Source organism: Arachis hypogaea, chromosome 17, assembly GCF_003086295.3.
Source record: "Arachis hypogaea cultivar Tifrunner chromosome 17, arahy.Tifrunner.gnm2.J5K5, whole genome shotgun sequence".
Classification (NCBI taxonomy): Eukaryota; Viridiplantae; Streptophyta; class Magnoliopsida; order Fabales; family Fabaceae; genus Arachis; species Arachis hypogaea.
The window spans coordinates 3,378,068-3,395,776 of record NC_092052.1 but is presented as its reverse complement, the minus strand read 5'-3'; the positions used below and the strand labels follow the sequence as shown (position 1 = coordinate 3,395,776).

General features: G+C 24.3%; 1 protein-coding gene and 2 long non-coding RNA genes across 5 annotated transcripts; all 3 read right to left on the bottom strand.

Annotated features, from left to right (window-relative positions):
- Window positions 1–266: 266 nt before the first annotated feature.
- LOC112766061 (uncharacterized) lies at window positions 267–3,772 on the bottom strand. Of its 3 annotated transcripts, XM_025811913.3 has the most exons (4): window positions 3,637–3,772; window positions 2,798–3,118; window positions 1,220–1,461; window positions 267–475 (listed from the first exon to the last, which is right to left on the bottom strand). In XM_025811913.3, the coding sequence occupies exons 1-3, from the start codon at window positions 3,722–3,724 to the stop codon at window positions 1,241–1,243; spliced, it is 630 nt and encodes a 209-aa protein (XP_025667698.1). In that variant the 5' UTR covers window positions 3,725–3,772; the 3' UTR covers window positions 267–475; window positions 1,220–1,240. The 3 variants fall into 3 exon arrangements, with proteins under 3 accessions (XP_025667698.1, XP_072079915.1, XP_025667699.1); XM_072223814.1 differs by lacking the exon at window positions 267–475 and having other exon boundaries at window positions 938–1,461; XM_025811914.3 differs by lacking the exon at window positions 267–475 and having other exon boundaries at window positions 938–1,461; window positions 2,798–3,103; window positions 3,637–3,769.
- A 1,245-nt stretch (window positions 3,773–5,017) lies between these two features.
- LOC112766951 (uncharacterized) lies at window positions 5,018–5,924 on the bottom strand. The gene is made up of 2 exons (XR_003184636.2): window positions 5,817–5,924; window positions 5,018–5,369 (listed from the first exon to the last, which is right to left on the bottom strand). It is a non-coding gene; the product is annotated as an uncharacterized lncRNA (long non-coding RNA).
- Window positions 5,925–8,077: 2,153 nt separating this feature from the next.
- On the bottom strand, window positions 8,078–10,303 carry LOC112765936 (uncharacterized). Its single transcript, XR_011875739.1, has 3 exons — window positions 10,176–10,303; window positions 9,436–9,702; window positions 8,078–8,405 (listed from the first exon to the last, which is right to left on the bottom strand). It is a non-coding gene; the product is annotated as an uncharacterized lncRNA (long non-coding RNA).
- Window positions 10,304–17,709: the final 7,406 nt, after the last annotated feature.

Below are 17,709 nucleotides of genomic sequence, written 5' to 3'. Positions count from 1 at the left end.
ATATACCAAACGACCATAAATTATGAATATTTTAAAATGATTATTGTATTTGTTTCGGGAATTTATCCAAAATCTTATATATAATTATTTCACGTGTAAATAAAAAATCAACCATTAAATTAATTATTTATATAAAATATATATAAAAATAAATTAAACAACAGATGTATAAATATACAATAATTAATTTCTAATGTATTCAAAACATTTTTTAAAGTCTTATATATATTACTCATCAGAATTCTTATTATAAGCAAGCACATTACTTTTCAAAATTCAAATCATATAAATTTGCAAATTGCATATTGTCTCCATAAGTTATTCTATCATATAAATTGTATCATTATTGGCGTTTTGGCTCGAAAATTAAAGCATGAAAATTAAGAGAACATCTATAATTAATTTTTTAATTTTGAAGGCTTCATCATTTTGGGATGCCTCGTAACACTTGCATCTTCAATATAGCTTTCTGCCTCTACAATTTTATTTATCATCGTAATTAGAATAATCAAATTCAAATGCTTAAATATAAGAATTTTAATTTATAACCGAAAAAAAAATGAAAACAACAATTATTTTAAAATAGATACAGTAGTTCAATAAACGTAAAGGGGTAGAATATTTTCTATTGTATTTAATTGATGCATGCAACGAATATTTTTAAAAGGGTAAATTATATTTTTTATTTTAATATTTGTAATTTTTTTAAAAAATATCCTTAACATTTTATTTCACTCAATTTTGTTTCTAATATTTTTAATTTGTGTCAAAATTATTGTCGAAAATTTTTAATTTCATCCCTAATATTTTACATAAAGTTATCATCTAGAGATATAATTTTAGCATAAATCGAAAATATTATAGATAAAATTAAATACAACTAAATATTAAGAATAATTAAAAAAAAAAACTACAAACATTAGAAATAAAAAGTATATTTTACTATTAAAAAAAAGTTATATTCTTTTATTTAATACTTATTTTTAAATAAAACATGATAAAATCATAAAAAACTACATAGTAATTAAAACTTTGAAATATTAATGTCTCACATTGGTAGCCAACAAGTTGGGCATAGTGATTCATTGTACTAGCAGGCTAACAAAAAAAATAGTTTGAATTTATTTTATTTAGTATTCAACTATTTATTAATTATTATAATAATTAATAAATATTAAATAAAATAAATTTTAATTTTTTATTAATATTTTTTTATTACCAAATATTTTCGTTCATTTTATTAATTAGTTAGTGGAGGAGGCTGCGGAGGAGCAGCTGCTTTGATTTTATTCTTCTTGAGTCGCGGCTGAAGAGCCGGCTTTTTCGAAGCATGACCGGGCCAAGGATTAGAATGCTCCGCCCAAGGACGACGACGATGAAACGGATCCGTACCCTTTCGATACACGTGACTTCTCTTACCCGTGGAAGGATTATACCAATCTACATTTATCATAGTGTTTTCTGAAAGGAAAAGTATAGGTAGACAATGAAAATATTAAACAATGTGAACAATGGATATATCGGATGTTCAATTCACTAAGTGTGCGGATGGTTATTCTAATATTAAGATTTAGGTGAGTAATTTGAAAAAAAAAAGTATAGATAGACAATAAAAATATTAAACAATATGAACAATGGATATATCGGATGTTTCATTTTAAAATCATATCTTCTAATGAATTTACATACAAAAATTGCATAAAAATAGTTAATTTAGGACCATGAAATTATATTATAAGATTTTTTAAGTGAGTATAAAAAGATTATGTCATTTGAAATTTAGTTCGTTAACATCAAATAGCTAACTTATATCTAACATACATAGTGTTTGATATATTTATCTTAATTTGCTAATTAAAACTATCATGAGTTATAAATTATTAAATTTTACTAATAATTAGTATTTCAAATTTTGCTCCTATATACATATGCAATGAACCATAATTTAGAAGAATATACAGATATAAAGATGGAAATTGTATATAGTTTGGGTGACATTGAAGAAAGAAAGAGAAATCTCACCTTTAAATAGTTCATGCGTTAAAACGTGAGAAAATAAGAGAAGAATAGACAAACGAAAAAGAAAAAGAAAAGAAATATAGGCCATGGAGTTAGCCATGTTATTAGAATAACTTAGTATAAATCCACTAAGCTTTGATGGTATATAGCGCCGTTTGGATAGGTTGAAAAGTAGCTTTTTTTTTTATTTTTAATTTATAAAAAATTATAGTATTAATATTTGGTATAAATTTTAAAATTAAATTATAAATTTTTTTTAAGTTATTTAAATAGTTATGAAGAAGTTAAAAAAATAATTTTTTTATAATAAAATATTTTTTATTATTTTTTTTTAAATAAATATTTTTTAAACTAAAACATTAAATACAAAATAATTTATTTATAAATTATTTTTAATATATAAGTATTTATTGTTAAATATTTTTTTTTTAAAAGAAGTTTAATTAAATTATTTACCCAAACTGAATGATAATAATGTACGTTTTGGTTTGGTGTGGTAAAACATGTAATTACAAGAGGTTGATATATAGTACCACCATAGTTGTGTTTTCTTGTAATGTGATCTCTTTAGTCTTTATATTTTTTTGTTGCACAATTAAAAAAAAAATAGTAAATTGAAAATATAGAATTTAAGTTTTAAATTAGGTTCATTAATTATTATTCTATAAGTGTAATTTAACTAAATTATTAATTAAATCTCTATGTCTAGTTTAAATTAAAAAAATTTAGTTAAATTCTTATATAAAATAAAAAATTTCAATTAATTATATTGTCTTACCTGATATAAAACCATCATTGTGATGGAATGCAAATGAATGAGTATAGTGATCCATTTTAGTTGGTGGAGGATGTGGTGGAGAAGAGGCGGAGTTGTGTTTATTTTTTTTCGGTTGTCCACGAAGCGGCGACGAACCAAAAGAACGATCAGACCAAGGATTAACTCGCTCCGACCAAGGATTAACTCGCTTCGACCAAGAACGAGAATAATGAGAAGAAGGAGGAGGAAGCGGACCCGGACGTGGTGGTAGCCTCCTAAATCTCACCCCAGAAGGATCATACCAATCAACGTTTATCATAGAATTTTCTGAAATAATTTCCTCTAATGGATTTACAAACAAAAATTGCAAAAAATCAAAATGTATATATTGTATGTGTTCAAATGAAAATATATTACCCAATGTAAATGCATTTTGTTATATGATTATCCAATGTATAATTATATGATCTATATAAAACTTTTAATTTATAATAAGATAAAAAAAGAATTCACTCTAAAATAAGAAGGCCTAAAATGACAAATTTTTTTCACATGATAATCAGCAACAGTGGGTAATTAAAAAAAAATCAATTTGAAGATAATGAGTTATAATTTAGGGGATATGAAATAATTAGCGTATAGCATATAGTGTTTAATATTTATCTTAATTTGCTGATTAAAACTATCATGACCTACAAGTTTACAAATAATTAAATTTTACTTATAATTAGTTTTATAAATTTTGCTCCTATATATATGAACTATAGTTTAACAATAATAATGAAGATAAAAAGATGTAAGATGAAAATAAACTATACATAGTTTGGGTAAAATTAAAGATATGGAAACATAAATCTTACCTTTAAATTGTTCATGTGTCAAAACGTGTGAAGGTAAGAGAAAAACAGAAGAAAGAAGAAAAGAAATATAAACCATAGAATTAGCCATAATAAAAACCAATTAGAATAACAAATACAAAGAGTTTAATACTGAAACAAAATTTCATTTCATTTTTAATTCGAAAATGAATTGTCACTTGGCCGGGATATAGAAACAATACTCAAGGGTCAATTAATCTTACACAAAAATAAAATTTTATTATATCATGAGAACTAAGAAGTGAATCAAACGGTATTTAATTACAAATCGAGATTACGTAAACGTCTCTGTTAGATAGATAACAAAAATTATGAACAATACAAACAATATACAACAGACTGTATATTTTCTCTTACCCAAAATATATAATTACAAGAGTTAATATTAAATTATTGTCACCAACACATATCTACTTATAAGTAGAAGGATTAATCTAGTTCACTATTATAGATAGAATTTAATATATTGAATCAAGGTGATTATTAATTAAGCACTGCTGTCATTACAGGACATGCGAAGAATAGTAGCGGTTTAATTGTCGAATTGTGGCGGTTTTAAACCGCCACTAAATAGCTTGCCAGCAAAATAGTATCTGCATCGCATAAAGACGCGGGAATCATATTTTGCGGCGGTTTTCAACAATCGCTGGTATGCATAACCGCCGCAAATCAGATATTTTGCGTCGAATAATTTAAACGCCGCTATATCATCCAAGAGTGATTTTCCTTAAGTGTTTGCGACAATCCTCAATCATGTTTATTTTACTTAAAAATGTTAACTCTTCAATCAAATAAAACTTAAAGGAGGTACTTTTTTATTTTCTTTAAACAAACTAAAAAATGCAACATATATATAGAAGGTTTGATGTAGTCATTTTATCAAAAAGCATACCATCAATCAAATTTCTTTGGACAAAATGTTTAATTAAATCTATTATCTTATAGATAAATATATATTTTACTTTTAAATACTTATTAGATATTTATATATTATTGAATTCTTGAGTTTATAGTGGTTAATCACAATTTTATTGAATTGCTAGCTTAGTTTGCTACTCAACTATTTTGAGACAAAAATTGTAGAAATAATCTATTTCAATAAATATCAAAACATCGGCACATAAATGAAAAATAAATAAGATGACTTAAATAACTCATTTTAGTCAAATAGACTCAAATAATTTATTTTAATTTTACATAGAAAAATATTATATATTTCATAAATAGAGATAAATAAAATATCATTCAGATATCTCTCATAAAACAAAATATGCATTTGGTTTTGTGTTTTTATTTTTTATTTTTATTTTCAGTATTTATTATTTTTTAGATTTTGTAAAAAAAAAATAATGAAAACAAGAGATAAAAACAGAAAACATAATTTTATTATTTTCAATTTTTTTTTACAAAATCTAAAAAATAATAAAAATAAAAACAGAAAAATAAAAACGTAAACCAAACACACTCTAATACTTTTTTCATTATTTTTTTAAACTACATACTAATAAGTGGAATAACGGTAAATGATCATCAAAAATGTAAGAACTATATATGTTGTGATTGTGGACAAAGACGAGGATGAGAATGAAGATGCTGAGAACCATGGCGAGGTGATTTTTTGGTTGGTTGAGGAGGAGGAAGATGACGAAAATTGGCCCATGGATCATATATATAAGCCGGCGGCGGATCGTTATAATTGGTGGCGGAATAATAACCTATTAAACAAGTATCATAAAAAAGTCTCTTTCAACTTCATATAGCATAAAAGATCATAATAATATAATGATGAGTTGTCCATTCTAAATTATAGAGATATTAATACAAATGGATATAGGAAAAAAAATATTTATACAAATGGAATGCAAATTCAATTTGTTGTATGACTGCATGCAGCTGTTTTTAAAAAATTTTTAATTAAAGATTAAAAGTATATATTTTATCACTTTAAAATGGCAATTTTTTGCACTAATAATTAACAATTAATGGGTATAGAAATCAATTTTATGATTAATAATAATAATAATAATAATAATAATAATAATAATAATAATAATAATAATAATAATAGATCAGAAAAAAGAATGTACAAAGATAATAATATGGAAAGTGGAAACCATATACTTTGGGTTATTGGTGATGAAACAAAGAAAGAGAAGACTTACCCTTTTTCAATTCATGTGTGAAGACATGTGAAGGTAAGAGAAGAACAAAAAGAACAACAAAGGAAACAAAAACCTTCGACCTATCCATGTGATCACACTCCGATATATGCAATATATATATATATATATATAGGCTAAGAGTAAAGAATATTATTAACTATCATTATAATTTGAATTAATTTTTTTAAAGTAAAGAATAATTTCCTTTTTTTTATTTTTTTTCAATCTTTTTTATTTTTTTACTTATTCTATCTCTCTAATATACTATTATTTATCATGATTAATTATAAATTTAACGATTAAAATATACAACATGATATTATTTAATTGTAATTAAAATTAAATTAAACTTAAAATTAAAATTAAAATATAATTATATTATATTATATTACTAATTTAACAATAAAAATATTTCACATCACACTCTCTCATTATAACTAAGAAAAATATTTTTCTCAAAAATTAATAAATTTCTTTTCTACATCCTTTTATCTTCCTCTCTTTCCTTATTTTTTTCTCTTTTTTCTCTTGCAATTTCTATTTCTCTCAACCTTTTTTTCTAAAAAAAATAAAAAATAAAATAATCTAATTTAAATAAATTCATAAAATTATAAAGAATGTATTCAATTTATAATTAATTATTTCGTAATATTATTCGCATAAAAAATATTATTATTATATGTATATTTTTTTAATTTTTTATTGAGTTTTAAGTTTTCACCATTTATTTTTCTAATCTATATTTTTAGTTCTCTTTCTTTAAATATTTAATTCATATACTTTGTGTCATGATTAATAATTAAAATCAATATTCAATTATATAAAAAAATTGATTTTGAATTAATTTTATAATTATCAATATAAATTTTTTATACTAATATATAATTATATTTTTATATAGATAAAGAGAAAAAAATATTATTTTTAAATAAAAAAACATGAAAATTAATTATTTTTATTTGTGTAATAAATTTAACACCTAATTAAATATAAAAGTATACACATTAAACTCTTTTAAGTTTTAATTAATGAATATTAAAATTAATTATTAAAAAAAATTAAACTATTTCACATGAAAATAAAAACTAAAAATTTTATTATTTAATTTTTTTTATTTATAAAAATTCTGATCTTCTTATTAGTAGACAGAAATTTTTGTCCCTTACGACCTTTTTATAAAAATAGTTTGATTCTATAAAATATTTTTGTATCATAACCTATAACATCATAACAAAATCGATGTGTTATTATGGATAAAATACTAATTTATTATTAATTTTACATCAACAATCAATTATATATATTATTATATTAGCAAAAATAACTCATCTTTAAATTTACTATTCAAAAACTCATATAAATACATAAATTTAATTGCATGACTATTAAAGTTAAGCTCTATGATTAGAGGGACAAAGCTAGAATAATTTTTTAAAAAAGGTCGATATAAAAAAATAATTTTAAAAGGAGAAAAAATAAAATTAGAAGGAAACTATCATTAGAATATATATGTGAATTTGTATTATAATATTAGTAAGTTTGTATTAGTAAGTTAAGCTCTAATAATATTAAACTTTTATGATTAGATGATATGTGAATATTTATTAATAATATTAACTTAATATTAACTTAATTAAGTTTGTATTTAATATTATTAATAATATTAACTTAATAATATTAAACTTTTATGATTTGTATTAACTTTTCGTTCTTAGAATATATATGTGAATTTGTATTATAATCCCAGAAACAAACTTACTCGTAAATTTCTTGCGAATCAATCGCTTTTCTCAAGTTCGGATATTTTATAACCGCTCATTAATTTTGTTATTAGTGCGTCACTAATTTCTCATAAATTAGTGATGGATTAATAACAAAAAATATTTTTCGCAAAAATTCGTTGCTAATTTATCAACAATTATACCAGGATAAAAATCTTCTATTTAATACTATTTTTAAACTATAAAAACCTAATAAAACCTAATAAAATCATAAAGAACTCCATAGTAATTAAAACTTTGAAATATTAATGTCTTACATTGGTAGCCAACAAGTTGGGCATAGTGATTCATTTTACGGTAATGTTATGTTAACAAAAAAAAATAGTAAAAATTTATCTTATTCATTAATTGTTATAATAATTAATGAATATTGATGACTATTAGGCATAGTAATTCATTTTACGGTAAGGAAAAGTATAGGGGTTAGTAATTTTGTTAAATTCTAATCAGCATGTAACCAGCAAAAAAAAAAGTGAGTCATTAGATGAAATCTCACACCAATCTCGCACTATTGAAACTATCATTGATGACTATTTGATAGCTACAAATCATAAAAGTTACTGATCCCCTAATATTTCTTTAATTAATAAATATTAAATAAAACAAATTTTAATTATTTTTTATTACTAAATAATTCCGTTAATTTTATTAATTAGTTGGCGGAAGAGGCCGCCGCTTATTCTTCTTGGGTCGCGGTTGAAGAGCCGGCTTTTTTGAAGTATGACCGGGCCAAGGATCGGAATGGTCCGCCCAAGGACGAGGATGATGAAACCGACCCGTACGATTTTGAATCACGGACTTCTCTTACCTGTATACCAATCTACATTATTCATCATAGTGTTTTCTGAAATCATATATATCTTCTAGTGAATTTACATACAAAAATTGCATAAAAATAGTTAATTTAGGACCATGAATTACATTCTAAGGTTTTTTCTGACTTTTTTCTTACGAAAAAATAGTTATAATAATAGTATGGGATATCAAATAACTTATATCTAGCGTATATAGTGTTTGATATATTTATCTTAATTTGCTAATTAAAACTATCATGAGTTATAAATTATTAAATTTTACTAATAATTAGTATTTCAAATTTTGCTCCTATATACATATGTAATGAACCATAATTTAGAAAGGGTAATATCTTTATAGTACCACCAGTCCACCATATAGTAATTACAAGAGGTTGATATATAGTATCATTATAGTTGTGTTTTTTTTTAATCTCTTTGCTGCGTTTGTTTCTAAGAATAGGACAGGACAAGACATTAAAAATAGGATATGATAAGACATTGATAGACAGAAACATAAAATTTTGTATTCTTGTATTCTGTTTGACAATAAACTAGAATAAATTATGAAAATCTAATTTATTCTTATTTTTTCCACTCAAAAAAATTGAGATAAAAAATATAATAATAAAAAATATAATTATAAAAAAATAACAAAAATAATAAAAAAAATAAAAAATAAGTTGTGTCCCTTGTTAGTGTCTCTGTGTCCTTCCTGTTAGAATGGACACAAAATATACTAATTTAGTGTCTCTGGACACATTGTCTCTGTCTATATCTCATCTGCTAAACAGATTTTATGTCTCTGTGTCCCTGTCTCAGTGTCCTGTCTTTGTAAACAAACGCAGCTAAAATGTTTCTTTTTTGCACAATAAAAAAAATAAATTAAAAATATAGAATTTAAATTGTAAATTAGGTTAATTATTATTCTATAGATATAATTTTAGAAAATTATTAATTAAATCTCTATGTCTAACTCTAAATTAAAAAAATTTAGTCAAGTTGTTATATAAAATAAAAAATTTCAAAATTATATTGTCTTACCTGATATAAAACCGCCATTGTAATGGAATGCAAGTGAGTGAGTATGGTGATCCATTTTAGTTGGTGGAGAGTGTGGTGGAGAAGAGGCGGAGTTGTGCTTATTTTTTGGCGAGCCAAAAAAACGATCAGGCCAAACATTAACTCGTTCCGACCACGAACGAAAATAATGAGAATTAGGAGGATGAGACCTACGCAAACCAAGTGTTGGTCGCATCTTAAATCTAGTCCCGGAAGGATCATACCAATCAACATTTATCATAGGATTTTCTGAAATAATTTCCTCTAATGGATTTAGAAACAAAAATTACATAAAATCAAAATGCATATATTGTATGTGTTCAGATGAAAATATATTACCCAATGTAAATGCATTTTGTTATATGATTATCCAATATATAAATAAAATAAAATTCACTCTAAAATAAGAAGGCCTAAAATGACAATTTTTTTCACATGATAATCAGCAACAGTGGGTAATTAAAAAAAATCAATTTTAAGATAATGAATTATAATTTAAGGGATATGAAATAATTAGCATATAGCATATAGTGTTTAATATTTATCTTAATTTGCTGATTAAAACTATCAAGACTTAAAAGTTTACAAATAATTAAATTTTACATACAATTAGTATTATAAATTTTGCTCCTATACGACAATAAAAAAGAAGATAAAAAGATGTAAGATGAGAACTATACATAGTTTGGGTAAAATTAAAGATATGGAAATATAAATCTCACCTTTAAATTGTTCATGTGTCAAAACGTGTGAAGATAAGAGAAAAACAGAAGAAAGAAGAAAAGAAATATAAACCATAGAATTAGCCATAATAAAAACCAATTAGAATAACAAATACAATCACAATGTACAAGCTAAGCTAAGAGTTAAATACTGAAACAAAATTTCATTTCATTTTTAATTCCAAAATGGACTGTCACTTGGCTGGTATATAGAAACAATACTCAAGGGTCAATTAATCTTACACAAATAAAATTTTATCGTTATTTTATATCATGAGAACCAAGAAGTTGAACCAAATCGAGATTACGTAAGCGGTTTTGTTAGGTAAATAATAATTTTTGTGAATAATGTGAAAAATAAATTTTAGAATTAATTTAATAAATAAAAAAATATTCTACTTTAAATTATTCTAAATTTTAATATTAAGATAATTAATTATTTACACATCTAATAATTAAACATCCAGTCATTATTAATTGTGCATGACTAAATCGAATAAAAAAAAATAACCATCTAATTAAGAATTAGCATAATCATCTGTATACCTATTGAATTGAATATCCAGTATATGTTATTAGTAACTACTTAACCAGCCACATAAGTATTAGACTAATCATCTACATATCTAGTCAATTGAACATCTGGTTTATTATCTATTAGTGACTACGTGTGAATGAGACAAATTGTCGTTGGTGAATGACAATGTCGCATCACAAAGCGGTTGATCTAAGTTGGGAGGTTAGCGTGGTATTAAGAGTATCTGTGCCAATTGTAATTTAGTTTAATTATAAATTTTTATTTTTTAAAATTTAAAATCTAAAATTAAATAATTAATAATCTAATTTATGATTTTAATTTTTTTATTACATTATTCACATTTTTTAATTTTTTCATTGTCTCTATACTTATTTTTACGTGTAATATATAATTATACAAGAGTTAATATTGAATTATTGTCACCAACACGTATCTTATTAGTAGAAAGATTAATCTAGTTCTCACTATTATAGATAGAATTGAAATATATTAAATCAGGGTGATTATTAATTAAGCACTGCTGTTTATTTTACTTAAAAATGTTAAACTCTTCAATCAAATAAAACTTCAAGGAGGTACTCTTTTATTTTCTTTAAACAAACAAAAAAATGTAATATAGAAGGTTTGATGTAGTCATTTTATTGAAAGAGGAGTGTTAAGAAATTAGTCCGTTTTTATGATTTGTAGTTATTAATTAATTATTATTAATATTTTTAATAGTATAAAATTACATATAATAATATTAAATTACTTTTTTTTTACTGATTAAGTGTATGTTAACCAAATTTTAATAAAGATACGAAATTTTTAGACTTTTTCTTATTGAAAAACAGACAATCAATCAAATTTCTTTTGACAAAATGTTAATTAAATTTATTATCTTTTATATATATATATATATATATATATATATATATATATATATATATATATATATATATATATATATGTATACTTTTAGTCATTAACTAATTAGAACTCGTATCCAAAGCCGCTAAAATTTTGCGGTGGATAATATAAGATTTTTTATTTTAATAAATAAAATAAATTTAATATTTATTTAAATAAATATTTTTAAAAATTATTACCGAAATCTATCATCTTTGCTTATTTCGGTTATACTGTAAACAAGATAATTTTGTACGTATTTCGTTTAGAGTGTAAACGAAATACATTGAAATAAATTTTCAATATCTATAAAAGTATGTGTAACCTTTGGCATTTTTCACAAACATTTCATTTCTTCTTCTGTCCCATTTTTCTCACAAAAAAAAAAGGCAATAATGGCTAGTAAATGAGATCATCTCTGCTTTCTACCACAGGACCCTGGCCTCATGTTGATCTCTGCTCTGCTGCTGCGATCCAACCAACCAAAAGAACCAAAGCAGTTCATCATGTAACAGTTCATAAGAAGTTACAAATTGATAACTAAATACAAAAACAAACAATTGTTACCTCGCGGCCATATGATACATATAGATCCCTTTATCTGGTGGACACCACTAAAAAAATCTCTAGTATATCCAGGACATCAACAACGGAGTGTACCGGGTGATGTCTGTGACGCCTCGGTGTGCCGCCGAACACAGTGACTGATACGTTTAGGCCAGCATGGCCGAGCCACAAGACAACGTCCGGCACCGGCCAAAGTCCTTTAAAAGTGGGAGCCAATGCAGGTGGACTAAGTTGTTCGACTTGTCCGTCATCAGATAGCCTCCGATCAGTAACATAATGTAGCACTTCGCGTACTGTCAGAGGGTCTCTGGGTCGTCTGTAGGGGACATCTGGCGGACACGGTCCCGCATCCAAACGAGATTCAGCATGAAGGACTCTTTCTTCTGCGCCGCCTGCTATGCAGCCACCGGAGGTTGGGCTCCCAGCAACCGCTCCACCAACTGTCACGTCTCCGTGTGGTACCACCTAGCGAAGTCACAGAGGCACCCCAATTGGGTTCCCGTGTGCACAAAACCCTATGTGGTACATCACATCCTGTAGGGTGATAGTGGCATCACTTTACGGGAGATGAAACGTGTGGGTTTTCGGATGTCACCGCTTCATGAATGTCGTTATCAGGGAATTGTCGAAAGTAAAATCCCTGAGGGGTATCGTGTCGCCGAATCCAACATCAACCAGATACGGGACGATGGCGTTGGGTAGAGGAAGGGTATGAGTCACTCGCTGGAGCAGTAGAAGGCGAGGCCTCTGAAGAGAAAAAAATATATATTTAGAACTAGCAACAAATATATTCAGTAGAAGGCAATCCCTCCCACTCACTCGCTTTATCACTGAATTTTTTAAATAGGCTTTTATAGTTTTTTTTATTAAATTCATACACTATTTTTTAGTTTTATAATTAGATCTTTTTAGTATAACAAATATTAAAGTTAGATCAATATTTTTTTTCTAAAGTAAAGATATTTCTAATATCGAACATATTTACATCTTTAATTACATGTTTTTGAGACAAATATTATTCTGTTAATTTTCATACAATATAAAAAAACCCTAATCATAAGATTATAAGAAGTATAATAACTACATTAAAAATGATAAATCTCTAGTTATAGATTTGACGAAACTATAACAAATAAAATAGAGTTCTAAAACTAATAATTATTCAGTAACGACCTAACACAAGTGAAATAAAATAGAGTTTTAAATTTCTACCAATGACCTATTTCTAACGCTACAAACTATAGTCTAGTTTTTCGCGACAATCCTAACCATAGATACACACAAAAAAAATATCTATATGGGATTGCATAAAATTCAACACAACAGAATTAACATGAAAGTCGGCTGCCCCAACATAATGTGAAGTCTCATTCAGCCTGTTGATGTCTCCATCATTTTCTGCTGCGCGCGCCATCGTAGTTTTTGTCGATAATATGGTTAGAAAGGGATAAACAGGTGTGAAAGTGGTTGAAAAGTTCAAACTGAATCTCGGTCTAAGGCTGTAAATGACATCTATTTAAAGATGTCTCCTAACCTTATTTCGTTTACACTATAAACAAAATAAGCAATAATAGTAGTTTGATAATAATTTTTAAAAATACTTATTTCAATAATTATTGAATTTATTTTATTTATTAAAATAAAAAATTCCGAATAATATTAGGTATCGAATTTATAGATATCTTATTTTATAATTTTTTTTATTTTTATATGAAATTAATTTTATGTATTTCTTACGCTTACAATATTAACACTACATGTCTCTCAAAAATTACGGTTAGGTGCTCTTTTTATTGTGGTATATGAAACTTTTTTATTAGTACGTAGTTAAATACTTATTAGATATTTATATATTATTGAATATATTATTGAATTCTTGAGTTTATTATAGTGGTTAATGAGAATTTTATTGAATTGCTAGTTTGCTACTCAACTATTTTGAGACAAAAATTGTAGAAATAATTTATTTCAATAAATATCACAAGATCGGCATAAATTAAAGATAAATAAAATGACTTAAATAACTCATTTTAATCAAGTAGACTCAAATAATGTATTTTGATTTTACATAGAAGAAGATTATATATTTTATAAATAGAGATAAATAAAATATCATTTAGATTATTTTCATAAAAGAAAAATAAAAGTGCGTTTGATTTGTATTTTTATTTTTTATTTATATTGTTTATTATTTTTTAGATTTTGTGGAAACAAAAAGTGAAAACAAGAAGAAAAATATAGAAAATAAAATTTTATTATTTTTATTTTTTCTTTCACAAGTAAAAAATAAAAAAAAAAAACAAAAAAGATGAAAAGACAAATTAAATGTACCCTAACATTTTCTTTATTTTTTTAAACTAATAAGTGGACAGTAAATGATCAAGAACTTAAAAATTATATATGTTGTGGTTGTGAATCAGAATATAATGATGAGTTGTTCATTCTAAATTATAGAGATATTAATCAACTGAATCACTTGTTAAATCTTAACCCATCATCATCCTGATCCTTCAATATAGAACGGATATAGGAAAAAAATTATTTATACAAATGGAATGCAAATTCAATTTGTTGGATGATTGCAGCTGTCTTTAAAAATTTTTAATTAAAAGATTAAAAATATATATTTTATCACTTTAAAATGATAATTTTTTGCACTAATAATTAACAATTAATGGGTATGGAAATCAATTTTATGCTTAATAATAATAATAATAATAATAATAATAATAATAATAATAATAATAATAATAATAGATAAGAAAAAGGAATAAAGATAATAATATGGAAAGTGGAAAGCATATACTTTGGGTTATTGGTGATTAAATAAGGAAAGAGAAGACTCACCCTTTATCAATTCATGTGTGAAGACATGTGAAGGTAAGAGAACAACAAAAAGAACAGCAAAGGAAACAAAAACCTTCCATTTTTTACTATCATTATATGGGTTAATGTTCAAATTTGTCCCTGAAAGATTACGCGATTTTCATTTTCGTCCCCGAATGATTTTTTTAATTAAATTAGTCCCTGAAAGATAAATTGTTAGTCAAATTAGTCCTTCCGTCAATTGGATGATGACGTGTCACGTTAAGTGCCATGTGGCAAGATGACATGACACGCCACGTGGCATGTCAGTAACACATGGCACGCCGCGTGACAGATCAGTGACACGTGGCATGCTACGTGTCACTTGACATATAAAAAAGTTTTCTATTAGTCAAAATAGTCTTTGAAAGTTCAGACGTAAGTCATTTTCATCCCTCAAATTTAAAAAAATAGTCAAACTAGTTCTTAAATAATTTTTTATATTTTTTCTTCATAAAATTATCTCTCTCTTTTAATTCTTCTCAAAATCTCTCTTATTCTTTTCTATTCTAAAACCTTTTTTTGTTACATTACTATATTTTACTGGAATATATATATACTCAAAATTGAAATGTATGTATTTATTAACCTAAACAAAGTTATATGCTCAAAATTAAAATTTATGTATATTAACCTAAACAAAGTTATACCACTATTTTTTTCTACTACATCTTTTTTTTCCCATTACGGTATTACTTATATATAGGAGGTAATGGTAGTGATACTTAGAGTCAAAGTTCAATAAGATCTACAAATTTTACTTCAATTCCAAACTTTACAAAATATTAAAAATTTATTGGTTAATTATTATTATTATAAATGAATTACTTTTTAAGCGTAATACGTGCAAACATCATAATAAATTTTTGTGTGCTTTTTGAGATAGATTATATAATTTTTCTTTTAATTTCATAAATCAATGAGATAAAATGAAATAGGAAATATTATACCTATGCATAACACAGGCTACTCCGCACTAGTACATTATATAAATAGATATGCTTCGTATTAAAATAAAATTCCTTTTGTTTTAAATGAAATATTTAAAAAATTATATTAGAATATTAAGATTCAAAAATGATTCCATAAGCCAGTTTTTCAATTATTGAGTTTTACTATATAAATTAAATAATAATAAAAATTATAATTTTAAAAAATTTAAAAGATTTAAAATTTAAAATAATTACTATATTATTTAGTAAAATTTAAAATATTAAATTTTTAAATATATAATCAACAATAATTTGATAAACTCATTTAAATAAAAAAATTTACATAAAAAATTACAATTTGAAAATGTAAAATTTTAAAATACAAATGACAAAATAGTTTTATAAAAATTTAATTATTTTTATTATTTTATATAAAGAGAATTTTATTTATTAAGGTTTAAAAAATAATATTAAAATTAGTAGTATAAAAAAAATATTATAAATTTAATATTATAAAAAATTATATAAGGACTAGTTTGACTAATTTTTAAAATTTGAGGGATGAAAATGATTTACGTCTGGACTTTCAAGGACTATTTTGACTAATAGAAAACTTTTTTATATGTCAAGTAACACGTGACACACTGACCTGTCACATGGCGTGCCACGTATTACTGACCTGCCACATGGCGTGTCACGTCATCATGCCACGTGGCACTTAACGTGACACGTCATCATCCAATTGATAGAAAGACTAATTTGACTAACAATTTATTTTTCAGGGACTAATTTGATTAAAAAAATCATTCGGGGACGAAAATGAATATCGCGTGATCTTTCAGGGACGAATTTAAATATTAACCCATCATTATATATAGAATTATATATATAATATTATTAACTATCATTATAATTAGAATTAATATTTTTTTTAAATTAAAGAGTAATCTCCTTTTTTTTCTATTTTTTTATTTTTTATTTATTCTATCTCTTTAATATATCATTATCAATGATTAATTATACAATTAAAATGTACAATATGATATTATCTAATTGTAATTAAAATTAAAATTAAAATATAATTATATTATATTATATTACTAATTTAACAATCAAAATGTGTCACATAACACTCTCTCATTATAACCAAAAGAAAACATTTTTCTCAAAAATTAATAAATTTTCTTCCTACATCCTCTTATCTACTTCTCTTCCCTTCTCTTTTTCTCTTTTTTCTCTTTCAATCTCTATTTCTCTCAACCTTTTTGTTCTATAAAAAATAAAAAATAAAATAATCTAATTTAAATAAATTCATAAAATTATAAAAAATGTATTAAATTTATAATTAATTATTCTGTAATATTATTCACATAAAATCAATATTCAATTATTTAAAAAAATAATTTTAAATTAATTTTATAACTATTAATATAAATCTTTTTATACTAATATATATCTAATTATATTTTTATATAAATAAAAAGAAAAAATATTATTTTTAAATAACAAACATAAAAATTAATTATTTTTATTTGTGTAATAAATTTAACACCTAATCAAATATACGTAATCAAATATAAAAGTATATATATAATTTGGATAAAATTAAAGATATGGAAACATAAACCTCACCTTTAAATTGTTCATGTATCAAAACGTGTGAAGATAAGAGAAAAACAGAAGAAAGAATAAATAAAGAAATATAAACCATAGAATTAGCCAGAATAAAAACCAATTAGAATAA